The 22502-nt window shown below is 46.3% G+C and overlaps 1 protein-coding gene across 1 annotated transcript in view; it reads left to right on the forward strand.

Annotated features, from left to right (window-relative positions):
• Myh13 (myosin, heavy polypeptide 13, skeletal muscle) overlaps positions 1–8439 on the forward strand; it is a 44485-nt gene extending 36046 nt beyond the window's left edge. Inside the window, exons 31-39 of the mRNA NM_001081250.2 lie at positions 39–163; positions 1314–1622; positions 1704–1907; positions 4005–4130; positions 4409–4579; positions 5957–6061; positions 6161–6256; positions 7772–7906; positions 8340–8439. Coding sequence (NP_001074719.1) covers positions 39–163; positions 1314–1622; positions 1704–1907; positions 4005–4130; positions 4409–4579; positions 5957–6061; positions 6161–6256; positions 7772–7906; positions 8340–8354 — 1286 coding nt within the window. The 3' untranslated portion in view covers positions 8355–8439. The remainder of the gene's footprint in view (positions 1–38; positions 164–1313; positions 1623–1703; positions 1908–4004; positions 4131–4408; positions 4580–5956; positions 6062–6160; positions 6257–7771; positions 7907–8339) is intronic.
• The last annotated feature ends 14063 nt before the right edge of the window (positions 8440–22502 follow it).

Raw genomic sequence — 22502 nt, forward strand, 5'->3', positions numbered from 1 at the left:
AGCCTTTTGAAATCCTAAATCAAGCCCGTCTTTTGCAGAGGAGATTTCTGACTTAACAGAGCAGATTGCAGAAACGGGCAAAAACCTCCAGGAAGTGGAAAAGACAAAGAAGCAAGTGGAGCAGGAGAAATCTGACCTCCAGGCTGCCTTGGAAGAGGTGGAGGTAAGTGGCCTGTCTGGAATCAGATAGAAACCGGAAAGAGCACCCATCCACCACATGGAGGTTTTCCAGCCAGAGGCTTAGAGTCCTCACTAGGAAGAGCAGTCAACCAGCCCTGGGCCATTTATCCCCTGGTGTCTTTTATCCTATGCCCCCCCTTTGAGAATAAATGTATTCTTAATGGCCTCAATATCTCCCTCTCAAGGAAGAAATTGTCAGTCATCAAGTATCCCAAGAGCCAGCTCAGTTTCATACAGAGTCACACCGAATCTTTGGGTACCAGGAATCCAGTGTCATCAAAATAGACACAGAGTCTCCTGGTTTCATGATCAGTAGGGGTCTGTACAAACAACCAGTCAGCTGAGATGTGTCTGGAATTTGGCTCATGCAGGATAACGGGAGAGCAGTTGTCCTTCATGAACCTACAGAGACTAGATAAGCTCCTGAATTATAGTCACTATTAAATACACTATTTGTAAAAAAAAAAAAAAAAAAAAAAAAGTATTTACCAGCTCAAACGATGTTCTGCCCCTTTCAAGACATAAGATTATTTAATAGCAGATACAAAGTAGTTTTATTTGGATTTTCTCTACTCTTGGGGACACTCACCAACCCATCAAATGCTCAAACCTCAGAGCACTGTCCTCTGTGTGAGCATCACAATGCCATATTTAGCATAGTTTGAAAGAGAATGCTCACTGAAGGTGATACCCAGGTATAGTGGCCCACACCTGTAATCCCAGCATCCAGAAGGATCATGTGTTTAAGAACAGCTTGGGTTGGATGTGAGGCAATCTGACTGTGATGTCTGTCGCCCATTGATTACTAGGGTTGATCCCAGCTGACCTAGCAGGCAGGTCAGGTATCTCCTTCCTCCCTCATGGCTCCATGAGCATCCCTTCCAAAGCTGCCTGCTCAGTCAAAGAGGACAGCTTCCCCCAAAGAGGAGGACCAGTCTTAGGTCAAGGGGTGTATAAGTAGCTGCTCTCCCCTGCTAGAACCTCCAAAATAGGTCTCAGGAACAGCCAGAGTTATATAGTGAGTTCCAGGCTAGTCTGGACCACATCACCCTATCTTGAAGAGCGGGGGGGGGGGGGGGGGGGGGGGGGGGATACAGTGTTACTCAAAATTTCTGTTGCTCCTTTGTTCTTAGGGTTCCCTGGAACACGAGGAGAGCAAGATCTTGCGAGTCCAGCTAGAGTTAAGCCAGGTAAAATCTGAGCTTGATCGCAAGGTCACAGAAAAGGATGAGGAAATCGAACAAATAAAAAGAAACAGCCAGCGTGCTGTGGAGGCCATGCAAAGTGTGTTAGATGCAGAAATCCGAAGCCGCAATGACGCCCTGAGACTGAAGAAGAAGATGGAGGGTGATCTCAACGAGATGGAGATTCAGCTGAGCCATGCCAACCGCCAGGTGGCAGAGACCCAGAAACACTTGCGCACGGTCCAAGGCCAGCTTAAGGTGAGCACCAGCCAGTTTGGCAGACCTGTGGGCTCATGGTTCACCCTGAAGCTCTGCCATCACTCCTGGTTTCCCTTGAAGGATTCCCAGCTGCACCTGGACGATGCCCAGAGAAGTAACGAGGACCTCAAGGAGCAGCTAGCCATTGTGGAGCGCAGGAATGGCCTCCTGCAGGAGGAGCTGGAGGAAATGAAGGTGGCCCTGGAGCAGACAGAGCGGACCCGCAGGCTGTCAGAGCAGGAGCTGCTGGACTCCAGTGACCGTGTCCAGCTGCTCCATTCCCAGGTATGCTGCCTCCTCAACTCAGGTCCACCCTGGGTCAGATAGGGCAGTGGCTCAGCCAGATGCTTCCTCTCTCCAGGTAACTCCTCCACTACATCACACACTCCCACCGCATGGTCCACGGGGTCGGAGACAGGGGCGGGCGCCTGAACGGCAAAGTGTGGTGTGGCAAGGAGCCTTGGCAAGGAGCTCCCAACTCCTCCCAGACTAGCAGTCAAGACCAAGCCAGGAAAACTTTGACTCTTAATTGATAGAGCTCTGAGCTCTGTTTGATCAGAAAGAAAGATGAAAGATCTCGCAGGCTGTGTGTTCTGGAATTGGAGCAAGGAAGCAGAGAAAGATTCGTAGAGGAAATGCAGGTTTAAAAACCCTTAAAATACACTTGGCAGGTTTACTCAGGGCAAAAGTGTTTCCGCTTTGGGATGGTTTGCATGTGTGAATATTTGCACAGGCCTAATGAGAGATAGTGGAGGGTGAGGACAAGCCTAAATCTGAAACCTTTTTTTTTTTTTTTTTTTTTTTTTTTTTTTTTTTTTTTTTTTTTTTTTGAGACAGGATTTCTGTGTAGCCCTGGCTGTCCTGGAACTCATTTTGTAGACCAGGCTGGTCTCTAACTCAGAAATCCGCCTGCCTCTGCCTCCCAAGTGCTGGGATTAAAGGCGTGGGCCACCACCGCCAGCAACTCATTTCTTTACACACAAACCCTAAAAATGATTTTGACCATGGCTCATTGCATGAAGTTTGATGTGGAATTTTGCACTTTGATAGAATGCTGCTACTCAAGGTTTTAGATTTTGGATCTTATCTGAATTTCAGAAGTTCAAATGAGAATGAATGCTCAGCCCATAATGTAAGCTGACATCTTAGGATACTAGAACCCCCCCCCCAAAACCTATTTTTATTAATTTCATAAAAAATCAAAGATACCCCCATCTAAAACATATAAAGCATAAGCAAAGAAATAGAAGGAAAATCAAATGCTCACGCATTAGGATGCCTCATTCTTAGATCTTTGTGAATTATGTAATATTATACTTTTGCAAAACTTATCTTCCCAAACTTCTTCCTTTCATTTAACAATGTGTCCAGAATATATTTCTAACTCTTAAATTAGTTTTCAGTGTTGTGGGTTTCAATAGTTTAAAAAAAAGAAAGCAGGCTATGAAAATTGAATATTATGACTGCAATCAATCCTTTATGGCTGGCTATTTCAAATTGTTACCAATAAAATTCTTTACTCTTATAAAGTCTAATTAACATTGTCTTTAATGACTACATTTTTGCATTCATCTGTGATAGCTATTGCCTATATTTCTCAAAGAAAATAAATTTCAGGGCTAAAACAGTAAAGGCATTTATATATAACCTTTATATATAACCCATGTAAATTACTTCTTAATACTTTCCCAAGTTTTATTCCCAACTATTGCCTCCTGAGGACTCTTCTAGAAATTTGAAAAAGCCCCTACCTCTTAAATCTCCACCAACTTTATTGTTGAAGCAGCCACCGTTGGTTGTTTATTATTATTATTATTTATTATTATCATCATTATTATCACTGTTAGTTATTTTTTACTAACGATGAGGTAGATCATTTCATCACTTGAGTGTCCGTCATATTTCTTATGAGTTCCCACCGTTTATTCTCCTTGCCCCCTTTTCTAACTAATACATCTTATTTATATAAGGACGAGATTGTTTTTCAAAGATAGATAATGTTTTCTAGTTTGTCATCCCTGCTCCCATTTCAATTCCATGCATGGCCTATTTTAATCAGTAGAAATATTTTTCATTCTGTGTATAGATGTGTCTATCAGTCAAGTTCTTGTTCCCATGCCTTTTACTGAATAATCTATCCATCCTCAAATGTTTGAAATTCTCCCTTTATCATTTACCCAATTTTCTGACGGACAGCTCTTGGCTCTGTTTCAGAACTTTCTGTTCAGTCAGGAGTGATATTGTCCCCAGCAGAGCACTCATGTGGAAGATAAGAAGCGATCATGGCTGTGATTCAGTTCCCTCCCCGCCCACTGCCCTCCCTCCCCATTGTTTTAAGTGCCCATATGAAACCTTCACCCCCAGATCTAATTTTTCTCGTAGAACACGAGCCTGATAAATACCAAGAAAAAACTAGAGGCCGACTTGGCTCAATGCCAGGCAGAAGTGGAGAACTCCATCCAGGAGTCCAGAAACGCAGAAGAGAAGGCCAAGAAGGCCATCACTGACGTAAGCATCACTCTGCAGAGATGGCAGTGGGAGACGAGAAAGAGGGACTTCAGACCCAGGGAGGGCATGGCAAGGGCGTTTCATCTCTTCTGAGCACAGCCAGTCTTTGGTGGCTTCCTGCAGAGATGTAGAGAGAAATAGGGTCACTAGAGAGGCAAAGTGGAACATGATGACTGGGAGGGGAGGCTCATCACTATGCTCAAGATTACAGCATTGTCTGTGTGCTCTGGGTGGCGGTGGGTGGGTATCACATTGATGTGTCCTGTGAACTGACCCAGGCCGCCATGATGGCGGAGGAGCTGAAGAAGGAGCAGGACACCAGCGCCCACCTGGAGAGGATGAAGAAGAACCTGGAGCAGACGGTGAAGGACCTGCAGCACCGTCTGGATGAGGCTGAGCAGCTGGCGCTGAAGGGCGGCAAGAAGCAGATCCAGAAACTGGAGGCCAGGGTGGGTGATTTGAGAAGGCACTGGCTTTCCGTGTGGCCTTGTTTCAGCCATCTTGGGTAGAGCCATGAAACAGAAATTTAGATTTAGATTTAGATTTAGGTAGTGGGAAAGCCTCCCCTCCCCTCCTGAGGGTCTTATTGTGTAGAACTCACAGTGTCGATCAGGCTGGCCTCTAATTCACGGAGTTCTACCTACCTCTGCCTTCCCAGTGCTGGGATTAACCGTGTGCACCAACACACTCGGCCAAGAGAACGTCTTTTGATGTCACTTCTTCTTGCCCATGTAGATTCATGGCTATACACATATGTAGGAAAGATGCTCTATGGTCGTGAAATTCCCCACTTGGGCATGGTTTCTCGTTCTGATCAAGCTTCGTTTTGATAAGCAGTGCTCCTGCTGTTCTCTGTCTCTTCATCTCAGATTGTTCTCTTTCCGGCTTTTCTAATCTCTATATGCAACTGCAGTTGTGGGGTACATCCCATGCCGTCCGAAAAGGAGTTTAATTGATGTATCTCCCTCCAGATTAGTACACTGGAGAAACTTCACCTCCCCCATGCCAGAAGTCCCGCACTTGCTTTCTGCGTGTATTTCACAGTGACTCATTTCCATTGCTGATCACTGTTTTGTTTTCTCAGCCTCTTGATTTTTCCCTTCAGATCTGTGTTGGATTATTTCAATCATTTTTGAAATGGGCTGCATAAACAATTGACATTTCAGAGATGGGCTGCGTGGAGGAGGTTGTTAGGATATCTCTTTTGTTCCAGGGAAGGAGAAAATGGAAGAGTGGGCAGGGATGAGGAGGAGGAGGAGGAAAGAGGAGAGAATTTTCCCAACAGGACGTCCGTGGTACAATTGTTCTTTATCCGAGCCTCCCTAGAACATGGCTGCTAGGCACATGGTTCCTTTTAAATATGCAAAGGTTTTTATGTTCTTACCCCTCTCCTCCAAATTAAAAAAAAAATGCTTCCCTTCCTTTCCCATAAGGAGGCGCTTAGGCCCATCCTCTTGGAGCCCCTCCTGAAGGGAAGGACTAAGTCCCATAGCTTCCGGGTTTTCCTAGCTTGGCCAGGAGCCTGCGGTCACCTTACCCCCAGACAAACATGTTGAGTGTCCTCCAATCCCAGATGCTCAGTTTTCACAAGTCCAATAAAATTTACAGAGGCCTGGAGGGCAAGCTGGGGGTGGGAAGTTACAAGACCTGACGAAAGAAGATGGGGCTCTGTTTGGCAGAGAGCCCAAAAGAAGCCTGCTCCCCCTGGCAGCTTTCAAAGTTGATCTAATGAGTCTCAAGGTCACCTTAGGATGACTAGCATGAGTGTCTGTGAGGGAAAGATAGCCGTGACCTCACTTCTGGGGTATACTCTGCACCCCACACAGGTGCGGGAGTTGGAAAGCGAGCTGGATGCTGAGCAGAAGAGAGGAGCTGAAGCTCTGAAGGGAGCCCACAAATATGAGCGCAAAGTTAAAGAGATGACTTACCAGGTAGCAAGCTCCAGACCCCCAGGCCTTGCTATGTGGGGCTGACCCCAGCACTGGGAGCCAGAGGCTGAAGGTCTCTGCTGTTGGTGCTCTTGTTTCTAGGCCGAGGAGGACCGCAAGAACATCCTCCGGCTCCAGGACCTGGTGGACAAGCTGCAGGCCAAAGTGAAGTCCTACAAGAGGCAGGCAGAGGAGGCTGTGAGTACAGGAGGTCCCCGTGTACCTTGTCACCCAGTGGGGTGTCCTCATGAGGTCTGAGTGGGAGCCACAACCTGATCAGAATTACTCAGAGTCCCAGGTCTGACCTGGCACCTGCAGATCACACACAGAAACACCCACCCTTCCTTGCTCCCTTGGTCTATGGTTTGGAATCTTCTCCACCTCCAAGTTTTCTATACCCTCATAACTCCCCAACTTCTCCGGGCCACCTCCTTCTCCAACCTACATCTCTTTATCCAACCCCATCCCGGTTCATTCTATCCATCCCAGAGCATTTTAGTTTACTCTGATGACCTTGCAGCATCCCAACTCTCCCTGACCAGACCAGACCAGACCAGACGACCACCTACTGGCACTGGTTCCTGCCCTTCTGCTCTGAAATACCCCATCTTAATGCTTATCATCTCCTCTCTCTCCCCTCCCTGCACTCTACATTCCTGGTCCCCATCCCACCCCCCAGCCTTCCTCAGCAACTCCCTCAACACACCCTCTATCCCTGTTTAACTGCCTCCTGATCAAACAGGTAAAATCAACAGGAAAAACAGGAAATGGACCAATACCAGTGCTTTGAAAGATGTCTTCCCTGGGGCATTGGGCCTGAGGGCTATAAATAGCAAAATTTTGGGGCCAAGATGAGAAGTAGCTTTTCTCGTTATAGAAAATAAATCATACAGGCTGGTGACACTGGCCTGTGATCTTCAGCATTCTCCAAACGGAAACAGTCTGAGACCAGCCTGAACTCCATGGAGATAGCCCGTCTTTAAAAATTAAATGAAAAGAAAAATATCAGCATAGTAAGGTTAAACTAGCTGTCTTCAGGAAGTTCTCTGATTTTATAGCTAAATATGTTAATTAACTCTCCAAAGTAAAAGGGCCCTCTAGAACGGAGCCTTTCCTGTACTGTCTTGCCTTTGGGACTGTAGTATTGCCTGCAGAGCATCTCTCAAGACCAGTGTTTGAAGGAAGAAATGACTGGTGTATGGCCTTCGCCTTTGCCCTCCTCCTTCCCTGCTCAGGAGCCTGGTCAGTTACTTTCAATAAGAACACCAGAAACAGTTAAGAGTAGGGGGATTGTGCACATCAGATTCGTAGAGTCCCAGCAGGATGATGCAGCACCATATAATACATGCCCAGATACATGGCAATTATCAAAAACAAAACAGAAGGGGCCTAGACCTTCAGGTGCTGCGAGAGTACCCTGGAGCTGGGTCATCTCCGGATTATGTGCATGGGAGAGCTATTGTGGAGAGGGAGTTCAGGGGACCATGTGATGATCTTTGGAAGAAGAACAAGAAGAGCTTGCAAGGAGCCCCTAGTTAGCATAACACCCCAGCTCTGAGCAGGATGCTTTCATCGTTCTCAAAAGAACTCATCTTCCCTCAGGACTGTCAGAGGAACCAAAGCTCACACTTTCCTGGTTCCCCTGACTCCTCAGAACCCCAGAGTCACAGAGAGGTTCTACCGCTGAATAGCCTCCATCTTCTTTCCATGCAGGAGGAGCAAGCCAACACACAGCTATCCAGGTGCCGGAGGGTCCAGCACGAGCTAGAGGAGGCTGAGGAGAGGGCAGACATCGCTGAGTCTCAAGTCAACAAGCTAAGGGCCAAGAGCCGTGATGTGGGAGGCCAGGTAAAAGCAGACACCTGAGAACTGTGTCTTCCCAACAGGTTCGTCATACCTAAGGACCAACAGACCAACCAGGGAGAGCTTAGAGGATGCCTTTTGGTGCCTTCATTCTTGCCACCGGTCAAACAGGCACTTACACCATTTTAGCATAGACTTGTATACCAGGCTCTTGCAAGAGGCACAGGGAGACAGACATGTTGTCCCCCTGTCTCCCTGTTGATAGAGATGCAGTCTAGGAAGCCTCTGCTTTTCAGGTGACTTGTCCTGTCCCTAGCAGCTTACCTGGTTTCTTTGTCAACACAAAGAGAGACGAAGCCTATTCCTTAAAGCTATTTTTCTGAAGTTCCAGAGTTTGCACCTGCTCCACTCGAAGGGGATGCTGGGTCTCCCGTGGAGTTTGACTCACTTCCTGTATACAATTTCTTTTCTCCCACAGAAGATGGAAGAATGAGGCTCTCCAGAGGCACGTTGCCATGGGCCACCTCCGGGAGAGCAAAGGGAGACTTGAGAAAAATAAACCCTCCTGCAGATTCAGCATCCATGCTCTGCTGTGTTTGTTATTGTGGGGTTGAATTCCAGATTCCTGCCTGCTCTGTTGTAAACGGAAAGAAAGTGAGAAATGGGGAGACATGTTCACTCCTTACCTCGAGTAGACCCAGCCAGTTGCCAGGTGAACTTCCAGTTTTTACAAACACCTTAAAATAAAGACCAGGCTAGGGGTGTGGCTCACTGGGAGAGCATTTGCCTGATTTGTGGGAGAGACTCTCGTTTCCATCCTCAGCACCACACACAAAAGAAGTAAAACTCAAACCAAAGACCCTGTGTCAGGCCACACTGGATGCCTGTTAAAAATTGTTCTTCCCAGAAAGATGAAAGCTAACAAGGGTGGGCGACAACAGAGAGATACAGAAACCCAAGCACACTGTTTCTGAGGAAGTGAGTGGGCTCCGCCACCGTAGAAAACAGTGTGAAGGCTTCCACAGAAAGCAAAAGCGGTGCCATGGTACTGCCCTGCCATCTTCTGAGATCAGGATCTTGACAATGAAATTGCACTTCTGTTTCCCTCTGACTTATTCACAATACCCAAGATATGGAAGCATCCCTTGTCTAAATGTCTGTGCTGGGTGAATGCAGTTTGCAAATCTGTTGTCCAAAACAATGGTGGCCAGGGCTGGGGAGATAGCTTAGTAGGTAAAGTGCTTGCTGAGCAAGCCTGAGGACTGAGCACTTGTGTATAAGCCTGGGAGGGGTAGTGCACACCTGTAACCCAGTACTGAGAGGCAGAGGCAGAAGGACCCCTGGAGCTTATTAGTCAGTTCATCTACCCAACTGGTGTCCTCCGAGTTCAGTGAAAGACCTTGTCTCAAAAGATATGATGAAGAACAACAAGAGAGGATGTCATACCTGGCCTCCACATACTCACATGTACATGTATACAATGACCCACACACATATCGTGCAAACACATACAACAGTTGTGCCCGGATATGCAACTGACTATTCTTCAGCCTTTAGGAAGAAGGAAATCCTGTTGTTTGTGGTAACATGTATGAACACAGAGAACACCAGGCTAAGTGAAACAAGCCAGACACAGACAACCCTTAAATGATGTCACATGTGTGTGGAATTAAAACAATCACACATAGAAGCAGAGTGGTAGTTAGAAAGGGTTGGAAGTTGGAGGAAATGAGAAAATGTTGGCCGAAAGAAAATAAGTTTCAGGTGTACGTGATGAATAAGTTCCAGAGATATGGTGATGTGCACAGCAACTCAATATTTATGTGAGGTGCTGAGTTCAAGAGCATCGCACATAAAGAAACAACAACAAAACAAGTTATATACCTTAGCACTATAAAACTCCTATTTGTCTATTATATATTAGACCTCAATATACTTAAAAAATAAATTCTTCAAGAAAAAAAAAGAAGGTCGGGTGTGGTGGTGGCACAAGCCCTTAATTCCAGCACTGGGAAGGCAGAGACAGGTGGAACTCATGTGAACTCAAAGTCATCCTGATCTACATAGTGAGTTCCAGGACAGCTAGGGCTACATAGACAGACCATGTCTCAAAAAGGTGGGGGAGGGAGATGGAAGGGGAGAGGAAGGAATAGAGGGAGGGAAGGAGAGAGAGAGAGAGAGAGAGAGAGAGAGAGAGAGAGAGAGAGAGAGAGAGAGAGAGAGAACACGTTGGGTAACTATTATTTTCTTCTTAGGAATACATAAGTCTCGCAAACTGGATTTTCTATCTTCTCCCCTAAATGATCAGAAGGTTTAGTGGGCTCAGATGACTAAACATTCTACTCATGTCCAGGGCAGAGTGGAAGATAGTCCCTGGAGATCAGACTCCCAGGTCAGTGCTCCTCCTCACTGAGCTACTCTGCTTTTTCTTCCCACACCATTTAGGATCTGGGCTGTACAGATCTCTGGTGCCCACTAGAGGGCATCTGAGCAAGCAGTAGTTATCATCAAATCCATTCACTTGCAGCATGTCAGACACACTGGGGAAATGTAGACTGGGCCTTGGTCCACCACTCCCTGACACGGGCAACTCCTCCACCTGCCTTCTTCCTCTTCAGGATGCCCAAGGCAAAATGTCAAAGGAACAAACTGGACTTGGAGAACTTCTGAGTTTCAAAGTTCAGGCTGAGACCGGGTCTAATCACCATCCCCTCTCTACCCAAACAGAAGCCTGTTAGTCTCAAGTCTCTCTTGGGTCCTAAAGGGCCCAAGATTTTCGATTGTGCTGATTGGCTGGTCCTGGAGGATGGTATGGGATGAGGACCATGACAGAAAGCTTATGAGCCAATATTAAATACAGACCTCAGCCTGGCCCCTTACAGGCTCTTCCTGTGCGACCTTGGATTAATGTATGCTCTTTAGACTTGACTTTCCTAGTTGGCTACCTGATCTGTACAGGAGCACAGGCTCTGGCATCCAGCAAACCTCAATGGAGGAATTCTGATACTGTCGCATGTAATCTGTCTTGCCTTGGGCAAGTGGTTCTCTCTTAACCTTAGTTTCCGAATTCTTTAGGATGGGAGAAAAAAACAATTACAGCCATGAATCTTTGTGCTGTAAAGATTTATTTGATTTGATTTGTGTATAAGTGTTCATGTACACATTTATATGTCTATGTGCACATATATGTGCATGTGCAGGTACCCATGGAGGCCAGAGGAGGAGGATGAATCCTATGAAGATGGAGTTATAGGTATTTGTGAACCACCCAGTGTGGGTTCTGGTGTCTGGCCTCCAGTCCTTATAACTGAACAGCACTACACCCCCGACTGGGTCTCACCCTGCCAGAACTCCCTCCTTCCCAGTCTAAAGTTGCTTTGTGACTTAGTCCTCAGTTTTTCCACATGCTAAATAGGGTGTAATCAAGCACTTCCAAAGTTTATATTTGAGATGCAAATAAAAACATGTAAGGAATACACTTGGCCTGGAGCCTGACATACAGAAAGCACTCTAATATTTTACTATTGTCATGGGAAGGGTTGTGATTTCACCCTAGGAGGTTGGAGGAACACGGGACACAGGCCTGGCTGGGTAACAGTCTCTGAGTCTGTGACTTTCTCTATGGGTCTCCCGTGGTTTGAGGAATTAACTTGCCAAGCTTGGAGTCTGAGAAATTGCTATGGAGCCATCATCCCTCTTCAGTAGCCCAAAAGATGCGATCTGAATTTCCACTTCCCCGATATCCCCCCCCCCCCCCCAGTTTACCTGGAGCTCCGCGGGAAAAAGTTACTCTTAAGTCTCTGCACTGAGTTTCTGGTCCCTGCCTGGGTCTCTGTTGAAGGATAAACAATGCCTATATTCTTCATAGAAGAGTGTTATGTCTTTAATCTCACATCATGAACCCCAGTTGTGCTCACCAACCCGTCCTCTCATTCTGCCCCCTTCCTTATGATCTCCCTCCCCCAAAAAAAAGAAGGAAAGGAAAAGAAAAGAAAAATATAAAATGAACAAGATCATTTTGTGCTGTCCGTATATTTATTGGAGCATGGTCAAATCCCTAGTATCCAGCCCTCCAAGGGAAGGTGAGTCTTTCTCATCTCCGCCCCCACCAGAAGCCATCAAATGAGGAGAACTGTGCAGCCACAGAGAAGAGCAACTTCCCTTGCCCAGGGTTATCAACATGGCTTCAGGAGACAGCCATGAGCATGACTGCAGCCCCTGGCCACATTAGGACCACCAACCCACTCCTGGATGGCCCTCAGCTCCCTTAGAGGGCTGCACATGCCGTCCACACCAACGCCCATCTCCAGGCAGCAAAGTCCAAGGATGTCACCAAGGCATCAGTCAGCAGCATGGACTGCACAGGTCCACATGGATCTCAGGCTTCATGGTGGCTTGGGGCAGCAACATGGACCACAGACACCAACATGGCCTCTATAGTGGCAACGTGGACCACAGTGGTCCTTCAAGGAGGTCCAATCCAGAAAGTGAACCTTTCCTTGTCTTGGGTCTCTGATGTTGCCCAGAACTAGAGTGACGTGTTCAGGGGCTGAATCTGTATTTGTGTAAGCTCCAGGCTGCTGCTACCCTACTGTGCAATGAGAACATGTTGCCCTCAGCATCCCCCCTCTTGCTCTCTCTCTCTCCTGTCACAACCATCATGCCTCCAGTTCTGCCTCTCTCCATACCACACACGCTGCTCCATTTTCTCTCTCCTGCTTCTCCATTACATATTTGTTCATCATAGGAGCACCCTTACTGTTTTATAATCACTATTCAGCTTACTGAATGATAGGGAGGAAGAAAGACTGACTGACAGGTGGAAGGATGGACAGATCTATAAACACATGGCAGTCTTATATGCCAAGCTAAGCCACCAAATATACCCTGTAAAAATTAAGTAACATGATAATTTCCTTCCCTGGGGCTGAAAGAGAAAGAGTGAAGACGAGGTTCGTGTCCTGAATTTCCCTCCTCTGCATCTACGTGTTAAGGTCCAACTGGAAACTGGGACTAGTCCTGAATCCTTGGGTCCTTTTGGATCCCTAACTCTCCTTCAAAGTGCAGATGAAGAGGAAGGGAGCCTGTCACAAGCTAGGGAATACACAACATGGAAGCAAGAAAACTTAGTTGTCCTAGTACATCTATACTTCCCAAAGTCTGTGAGCAAGTCAAGAAACACCTTAGCATGGAATAAGAAGTCTGATTATCCATCACCTGCCTGCTTGTTGGAGTTGCTAAAAGATTCCTAGGTAACAATATGCAAATGTTTCCCAACTATAAAACCCTGCCCCAAATGAAGGTGGCATCATTGCTGTTACTTGGCTACCAATAATGATAATGATAGTTCTGTGGTTATTATTATTAACTATTCAGCATTAAAACCTAAGTATCAAAGGTGGATTTTGAGTCCTACCAAGGGCATTGAGGTCTCCTACCCAGGTCTAAAGCCCCCTCCAAAACAGGACTTTGCTGCCACCTTCTGGCTATGGAAAGAAATGCTTTGCCTTATGCAAATGACCTGGGGGTTAAACACATGATTTCTTGGAAGAGTGGGGGCCAGAGGTGTCCTTGAGAATCATGATTGTCTGTCTGTTCCTGGTCCCTGGTTCTCCACATGAGAAGATTCAGATTGGTAATGGTACCTGTGAATCTGTTGGGACAGTGTCAGAGCCAGACACCCACACCAGGTCTATTGGATCCCAGACCAGGGCTCCCTGAAAATGATTATCCAAAGACAAGGGCCCTGCAAACATCAATGAGACTTGTGAGACCAGTGGACCATGCCATCAGACATAAGAGCTGGTAAGGTTGAGCAAGCCCAAACCCCAGGAAATCTCAGATTTGAGAATGGTGGGCATGGGGCCAGCTCCCTGCCAAAGTGCCTGATCTGGAACACATAGCGATGATACCCCACTGCAAAGACCATGACATTCAGTCACATAGCATAAAAACCTGGAGTTCTCCATGTTAATGAGGTATCTAGCTAGGCCCCGAGTGTTTAGCCAATAAGCTTCCCTCCCTGGGCATTCCTTCCCTCAGAAAGTATCTACTCCCTGGTTCACCCCAAGTAAGATATATACATTCACATCTTCAATCAAATAAAGCAGTTTGGACAAGGAAGGACCAGATCCTTCATCAAGGATTGCTGCAATGGGAGGCCTTTATTATAAAGAGCTGCAGATAAATATCTTGGAGAAGGCTTTCTTTCTTCCAGACCCTCCATGCTCTCAGCACTCACTGGTGACCAAACGAGATTCTGCCCCCAGTCCTGGGCTCAGCTATCCCCTTCTTGCCTGGTGCATAGGGAAAGCACAGACCCTCAGACCCCCGTTCTCAACTCCCCATGGTCCACAATGGCATCTGTGTACACAGGAGTCTGGGGACAGCAATATTCATTACAGACCTCACTGTTTCTCCCCTGGAAAAATTCAGGCGGGGGCCCCCTATCACAGACTGTGCTCTGCCTCCCCTGAGAGGCTTGCAAATGGAGCTCAGGCACCCCAGTGGCAGACATGTAGCTCAACAGAGACTGTTGTTTATGGATGGCCCTTATTTCACAGGTAGGGGAGCACAGGACCGCAGCCACAGCCTGCTCCAACAACCCCTTTCTCATCCAAGGAGCCTCTGTCAGACCAGAGATGATGCCTTGGTCCTGCAGGGGAAGCCCCTGACTTCTAGCAAGGATGAGTAGAAAGCAAACAGCAGTTCCAAAGGTAAGTTCTCTTTAACTTTTCTCAGACCCAAGAGAAAAAGATTAGCTAGCTGTTGACTCTGCAGGGCTATACCATTGCTATCCCTCCCCACCCTGTTCAGAGCACCCAGGAGGTTGACAATGATGTGCTCCACTGTAGTTTGGCTTTGGTTGGGTCCTGACAGCAGGGAGGCAGGATTGGAGAGCAGAGGGAAAGAGGAGATTGCGTCCAATTTATCCCCAGCATTCTTTGTTACAGCCAAAGCACTCATCGCCTATCAGGTGTCCCAGTCTTCTCTTGTCTCCAAGTTCTGGTAGGTTCTTCTCACTTCCTGAGAGCACCGATACATTAATGGCAACCTGAACTTGTCAAATAAAGCCCTGCTGGGCCTGTGGTGTCCTACGTTTGGGCTACACCTTTGTATAAAGTCTCTTCCTCAAACATTCTCCCTAGTGCACTAACTTAGATGTGCTATTTGCTTCCTATGGAAAATGGCTAATGCAAGATCTTTCCTATTCTACACATGTACATTATGGGCCGATAGATTTTTTGATTGAGGTGCCTGAGCCAGGAAGAGTTCTTGCTGCTTCCCAGATATCAGTATACCACAGTCCTATGCAGGCAGGTAACAATGCATTCTGTTTCCTTACATATTTCATCCTGTCCTCAATCCTTACTAAAAACTGTCAAACCTACAAAGAGGCCATTCGTCCCATCAGAGTGATGTCAGTGGTGAGCGAGAACCAGTTTGCAGCGCCAATTATAAAATGCAAGGATTCTGTGAGCCAGCCATTGAACTCAGGCATTAGTAAAAATCTCAGGTCATAGAAACTTAGAGTTAAATGACTTGCATTAAAACAAAAGCAAGATATTCAAGGCCAACCCTTCTTAATGACCTATGACGTTTTATTGCCTCAAATCTCTTGAGATTATCTACCATCATGAAATCTGTGTGGTGGAAAAACTATCTAATGATGTGCTTTTTCATCTCCCCACTTGGTCACGTGACATCGCTTCCCTGAAATTAATTGGCCATGGTGAGAATATCACACCATGAAAGTTGGCAAACACTACAAAGTACAGGTAGAGGCTTGTAAGCCCATTAGCAGCATGTCGCTGACAGGAAACAATGAAATACAGGCAAAAGGAACCTACATTCCTGTCTGTGAGAGATGCTGGAATACGGAGAGCCAACCCCCAGCCTAACCCCCTAGCCTATGTCAGCTTAAGCAAGGTAGCTCATTGAAAACCTGTGAGAGGAGCGATTTCTTCTGTCTTCCTCGGGGCAAGGTTGGAGAGAGGACAGAAAGGACATGGAAGAAGGCTGCTGTGAAATCCCCTCTGTGCTGTTCTGCTCCAGGCCTGAGGACTGAGTCCGCTGTTTCAGAAGGTCAGCTCCAAATATCTAGGTGAAAAAGAAATTTACTAGCTCACCTAAACGAAATTCCAAGAGCAGTCAATCTTCAGGCTGCCTGCCTTCTCCAAAACATCATGTTCAGATGTAGGCATTCAGATGATTCATATTCTCTCTCTCTCTCTCTCTCTCTCTCTCAATCTCTCTCTCTCCCCTCTCCTTCCCCTCCCCTCTCTCCTTCCCTCTTTAAACCAACTGTATTTCTAAAATTTTTATTACATTTATGTGTGTGCACACGCCTATATGTGCACGTGTGTAGGCATTCATGTGCCATAGTGAACCTTTGGGAATTACGGGAACACTTCTGGCAGTCAGTTCTCTCTTCCATTATGTGGGTTCTGGGGATTAAACTCAGGTCGTCAGTCTTTTAGGCAGTGCCTCTGAGACCTGCTGAGCCACCTCCCAAGCCCTAAGTCAAGTGCACCGCCGAAAATAAATAAATAAAAGCTGCGACCAAATGGTTCCAAAATGAATGAACTTATAACTGACATTTTAAAATCCGATGGTTGCATACAGGCACTTGCAGGAAAGGGGAAAACAAAAACAACAGAACTGCTTTGCTTCAGTTGCTGCTGAACATGGTCCCACGTTCATGGGCAGGAGGTGGTTGGAGGATGCGGAGTCTGGCTGGTCAGGTCTGGGTCACAGGTCCTGGAAGTGTGAGTGTCATCAGCTCCTCCCAAGCTCCATAAACTGAGAGTGAGGAGGGTGGTTCCTAGCCTCCCACTGGGTCAGGTTCCTATTTCCAAAGAAACAGCAGGACAAAAGCAGCAGATGTTCCTTTTGTGGCTGGAGACCATGCTGAATGAATGAATCTGCGCTTCTTAAAGTTGGACCGACTCTGCCTTTCCTATGGGTCACTGGAAGGGCAAAGTGACACAGTGTCTGTAACCTCACAAATGCCAGCGGCCACTTCCCTTTCTTTCCCACTCACCCTCATTAGTCTCTTTCCCGGGGAATGACAGTGCCACTCCATAAGACTCTGACAATGTGGGACATGTCTCTCTCCTTGCTCACTGTTGAATCAGCCAGCGCTCAGGGCCAGCAGACAACTCTCATCTTTCACAGCTTGTACTAGACTCCGGCCTCTCCTAACATCTCATCATTTCTTCCTCAGCTGATGTCTCCAGTTGAGCTCAGTGCCGCTGGCTGCCGACAGCAGGAGGGAGAGACTCTTGCTCAGAGTCAGTGTCCCATAGTCAGGAACTTCCTGTCCCATGAGTCAGGAAGGACAGATGTGGGTGGGGCTAGACAAAACATCTGGACCCACAAAAAAATCAGGACATGGCTTCCATCTGAACCCAGGGCCACCCACAGCCAGCTGCTGGCTTGGGCAGGAGGATTGCTCTTTCTGGAGATATGTCAGCCAACTCATTTGATTAACAATGAATTAACTGAGGTCCTGTGTCCTGCCAGGAGCTATTCTTGGTACTGGGAAACAAACGGTTAAGTAAACAAGACCAATTAGTGCCTTCCTCTCAAAGACATAACCTGCCTCAGTTTCTTCCATCCTCACACTGCGTCCTGTAGAAACCCTTGCTCCGTTAGATTCATGCATTTCTCACCACAAAATTGCCAACTGTGTCAAGAGCCGACAGGCTTACCACCTTGTATCCAGCATAAAGGGGGCTGTGCACATACAGGAGAGACCAGATAGGATGGGTGTACATAACAGCATTGTTATAATTAAATAGCTAAAACTTAAGATGCTCGGTAACAAAGGTCTGCCTGAGTCTGATATGGTAATAAGCATAATAGTTACAGCCACAGAGTTAACTGGGTGCATATTACATCCTCAGTGCGCTTTCAAGAGCTTTCCGTGGATCATCTCATTGCTCACTATAGCCTGGCACTGGAGGCTCTTACTTTATCCTTATTTGACAGATGTGGCACAGACTGTTTAAAAGAATCTGTCAATATCAAAGTTTCTCTCTCTCTCTCTCTCTCTCTCTCTCTCTCTCTCTCTCTCTCTCTCTCTCTGTGTGTGTGTGTGTGTGTGTGTGTGTGTGTGTGTGTGTATGTTTGCGCATGCATGCCTGGGTTTGCAGCCACCATGCTGCCCTAGGATTGTGCATATTTTAAAGGGCAAACGCACAAGTGACATCAATATGACCACGTGAATGCTTATACTCACAGGTACTAAACAAAGAGTCCATGTTAATATGTACATGCTAGTCTTCATCATGTGAGAACATAGGGCTTTGTCAGGAAAGCCCACGGTGTGGAGAGTAAGATGGGGTTTCTACTGTACATGAATTTTTATTCCTTTGCAGGGTGTGAATAGCTTTTGTAAGTTAGCTGCCTGAGGGGTTCTGTCCTCAGGCCTCAGCAAATGACTCTCTAATTTGATAGAAGAACCTATTTATGACTCAATCCCTCAGCCCACTGTCAGGAGGCACGTCCACATAACCTCTGGAAACAAGGCTTTGGATCAAGGCCACCTTTGGGGGAGAACTGGCCATAGGAAGTGCTGGGGGGCTAAGAAGAGGTTAGGTGTCATTGAGACCGTCACAAAGAGCAACAAGGTCATAACAGCTATTTCATCGTGATCTTCTGCAAAGGAAGGTACCCTCTCACTGTTCGATTCTGTCCCCCAGTCCCTGAGTTCTACAGGGTGTCTAAGGGTGAATAAACACAGGGAAGCTCAGATTGGCAGTGTCAATAATGGGGAGTCTGGATGAGGTGAATCAGGATGGAACCTTCAAGAAGGTAGAGGGAACAAGAAAGCCCTGCATGGCAGATGCACAAGTTATGCAGTAGATATTACTGTCCAGCCCTGTGGTGGTTCCCTTTTTCTACCCTTTGGGGTTCCAAAGATCAGTAATATGGAAATATCCACATCCCACCCACAGCTGGAGCCACCCCAGGAAGTGTGAAAGGAAATGCCTGCCGTGCCAGAGAGAGGTGGGGAAGGAAGCTGGGAGAAGGGAGGCTGTCAGCTTGGGGGTGGGGATGGATGGTATCCATACAGGCCCACCCGAACTCGAGTCAAGGATATGAAGACGGTTTCATCAAGAGCAGTTGAGGGAACCTGTTTTGACTGGCCTCAAGGTGAAGCCTGGGAAATGGGAAGTGATAAGAGACTCACATCTTTGACATAGATGTTCATGAAGACAGAAAGCATTGCACATTGCTCTAGTCTAGAGTCTTGCTATTCTAAAGTGTGGTCCATAGTCCAGCATCAATATCTGTGGGTTCTTAGAAGTGAAGAATCGCAGGCCCCTTCCCAAATGTAGTGAATTCCGGGGCACCAAATCCCCAGGTGGTTTGTGGACATATTAAACAGTCACAGATCCAGAACACTTCTATTTAAGTTATGGTCTTGGACCATGCTCCATCTCTGAACTGTTCAGTAATGGTCTTCAACAAGACACAAATAGAAACAGTGTTTGGAGTTTTGTTTGTTTGGTTTTTTAAAAAACAAAACAACTTGACATTGCTGTGACATCCATGCCTATGGTCAGGAGGTCCATCCATGGTGTGGAGATGCATGTTCAGTACTGCAAGATGAGGCATAGGCTGTGCCTTACAGATTCATTCAGAGTGTGGAAAAATCCATCATTGCAGACATTTGACTTCAAACCAATGGCCCTCAACTTCTAGCCAGGAGAGAGCTGGCTAAAGGCCAGACTGTCCCAGTCAGTCTTTGACTCTCTAGTTCAGAGGTGGGATCTGAGATGAAGTTACATTTCTGACAGACTCCCTCTTCAAGCAATGCTGATATTACTGGTATAGGGACCACATGGAGACAAACAGGGCTCTCAACCAGAAATCCAACCCCATATACATGTTACCACATCTGACCAAATAGTTCTATTTCAAGTAAATTAATTTTTAAAAATTTCTGTTTTGTTTCCTATTCAAGTAAATACCAATAATAGGACCCACCAAAACCATAGGACCTTCAGTGTCTTTCAGCAGGACACTGAAGAAGCCTGCTGTGGACAGAGCCCTGGGACACAGGGCAGATGCCTCCTTCCATCCCTCTCCTAACATTAGTTAAACAGGTGAAGACAGCGTCCCAGCATGGTTCAGGAAAAGGACAGGAAACCTTTTCTCCCTTCCTTTCTTGAAATACAGCTTGAGAAAAACCTATCTATAAGTGTCAGGAGAAGTATCACACCCTGTGCTCCCAAACAGATGACTGTGGGCGTTTTGATCCATGTCACTGAAGGGGCTGCAAATGTCAAAACTAAAGAGAGAAGAAAGAGATGGAGGAAGATTCCTGGACACAAAATAAGAAGCATTTATCAGAACATGGTACTGACATTGCTCTTCAAGGATTCAGTAAATAGCTTTGTAGTAGGTATGAGTTTAGCTGCTAGGTTGTGGGGATTCAAGCCCGTGGCTTTGAACAATTTCAAGCCTCTCACTTTTCACCATGCACATAGACAGTTATGCCCACCATGCCATATGCTACGATGTTACAAGGACTACCTATCCACTGGCCGAAGAAACAACCAGCATATAGAAGCTCCTGTATCCCCATTACTCCTAGCATTAGGAAACTCAGAAATGATTAGTCAGACACGAGCTCTACTCAGCAGTTAATCGCTAAGGTGACCCATGAAGGACCACTTGCGGCTCTAGGAAGACATGGTGTAAGACACACTGAAACATTCAAACCGAGATTGTCCTATTTTGTAGCTTCAGGCACCTGTGAGAGGAAAACAATTAAGGGAAAGAATAATTCCAGTCTTAGCCAAGAGTTCCCAGAGAGCAACAATGCCAATCAGTTTTTCTCATGAGGCCAATATCATTCTGATGTCAAGGTAAGAGTTACGGGTTAGTTTCTCTCGTGAGCCTCAATGGGAAGGAATTCTAGAAAGCACCCTGGCCAACACAATCCAGGACCATTTAAGAAGATAATATATCCTGAGAAAGACTGAGTTTATTTCAAGATTTTAAGTTTGACTCAACGTTAGGAAACTTACCAGTGGGCCTGGGGGGGGGGGGACAGCTTAGTTGGTACTGTATAAGGACTTGAGTTTGAGCCCCAGAATCCATTTTTTTTTGTTTTTTTGTTTTTGTTTGTTTTTAAAGCAGAGTATAGTGTCACTTGCTTATAATACTAGAGCTGGGGAAGCCAATAGAGATTGCTCCATGGGGTTCACTGGCCAGTTAGCCAGTTTCGCCTACTTAAAAAATAAAGTTATTCAATAAAAGTCAACAAGCAAGCCTAGTACAGTAAAGGCCTACTACAGTAAAGCACAGTTGTGATAGAACAACATGGAAGGGTGACAGCAGAAGGGTGGAGCATTGGAGACCAGCCCAGCTACATATGCTGTCTGAAGACCAAACCTGCCACCCACACCAAAACTAAAACAACCACACACACACACACACACACACACACACACACACACACACACACACACAAAACACAACAAACAAACAAACAAACAAACAAACAAAAAAAAACCTTAGCATAATACCTGACATAGAATGCCTTCAATCATACTCATTCAAAGTGGATATGGTATAGTGACTCATGTCTATAACTCCAGCATTCTGGAGACTGAGACAGGAGGATCACTGTGTGTTCAGCAGAAGCCTGCCGACAGAGAGTTCCAGGAGAACCTAGACTACAGAGTGAGTCACTATCACAAACAAAACAGCTAATTTCTTAACCGTTAATTTTGTTTATTTTACTTTTTTTTTTTTTTTTTTTTTTTTTTTTTTTTACTTTGCAGAGGCAGAGACACCTTTTGTGAAGCCAACGAATACTCCAGATAATTTTCCATCCACCATTTGTGCACAGACAGGCACACCAACACCCCTGAAGTTTCAGGACAAAAGCCCCAGCTCCTCCGGACCCAACAGAGTAGGTTCAGCCATCCGACCTGATACATCCATTAAAGAATGATTAAAGACAGAGGTGGGAGATTTGCTTACGCAAATCTACACTCTAGGATGAGCACGGAAGGGACCTGGTGACTCCGTGTGCGTCCTTGGGATGTGACATGAGCTTTCAGTTTCATAGAGGAAGAACTGGTACAGCAAAAGCATACATTGCCAGACCAGCAGAGAGGGCCAATGTGTGCTCTAATGGGCCATGGTCTCTTCTGTTTCTGCAAAGTAGTTTGATGAAGCGCTATTTGCTTAAAGGAAGCAATCTGGTTCCCCTGAGATGAGAGTTCCCATTTCGGGGCGATCTCATCATCTGGTGATAAACCCTCAAGGCTCCAAAGTTCCAAACAATAGCCATGAAAGCAATGCCTTGGCTACAGTTGAGCCTCTCCTGCCTTGGTTCTACTCCAGAGAAATTAGGACGCCCTGAGCTGGACCCAGGGGACCACTGGGATACATTGTATCTCCTTTAAGGTTTGCATTACTCACCAGCATCTACCAGGTTCAGGAGATGCGAGTGGGAAGGAATGGACATAGCTGGGGTAAGCAGGATGGGGATAAATTCCATATGAGAAAACTTTCAGTGAGTTCTTGTTCTCATTTGGTGCCAAGAACACACTGGAAATTCCCAGAATACTTCTCTTTGTTTTTTCCTCTTCAACATCTATGCCCTTCTCCAAGC

This window comes from Mus musculus, chromosome 11 (genome assembly GCF_000001635.26).
Source record: "Mus musculus strain C57BL/6J chromosome 11, GRCm38.p6 C57BL/6J".
NCBI lineage: Eukaryota > Metazoa > Chordata > Mammalia > Rodentia > Muridae > Mus > Mus musculus.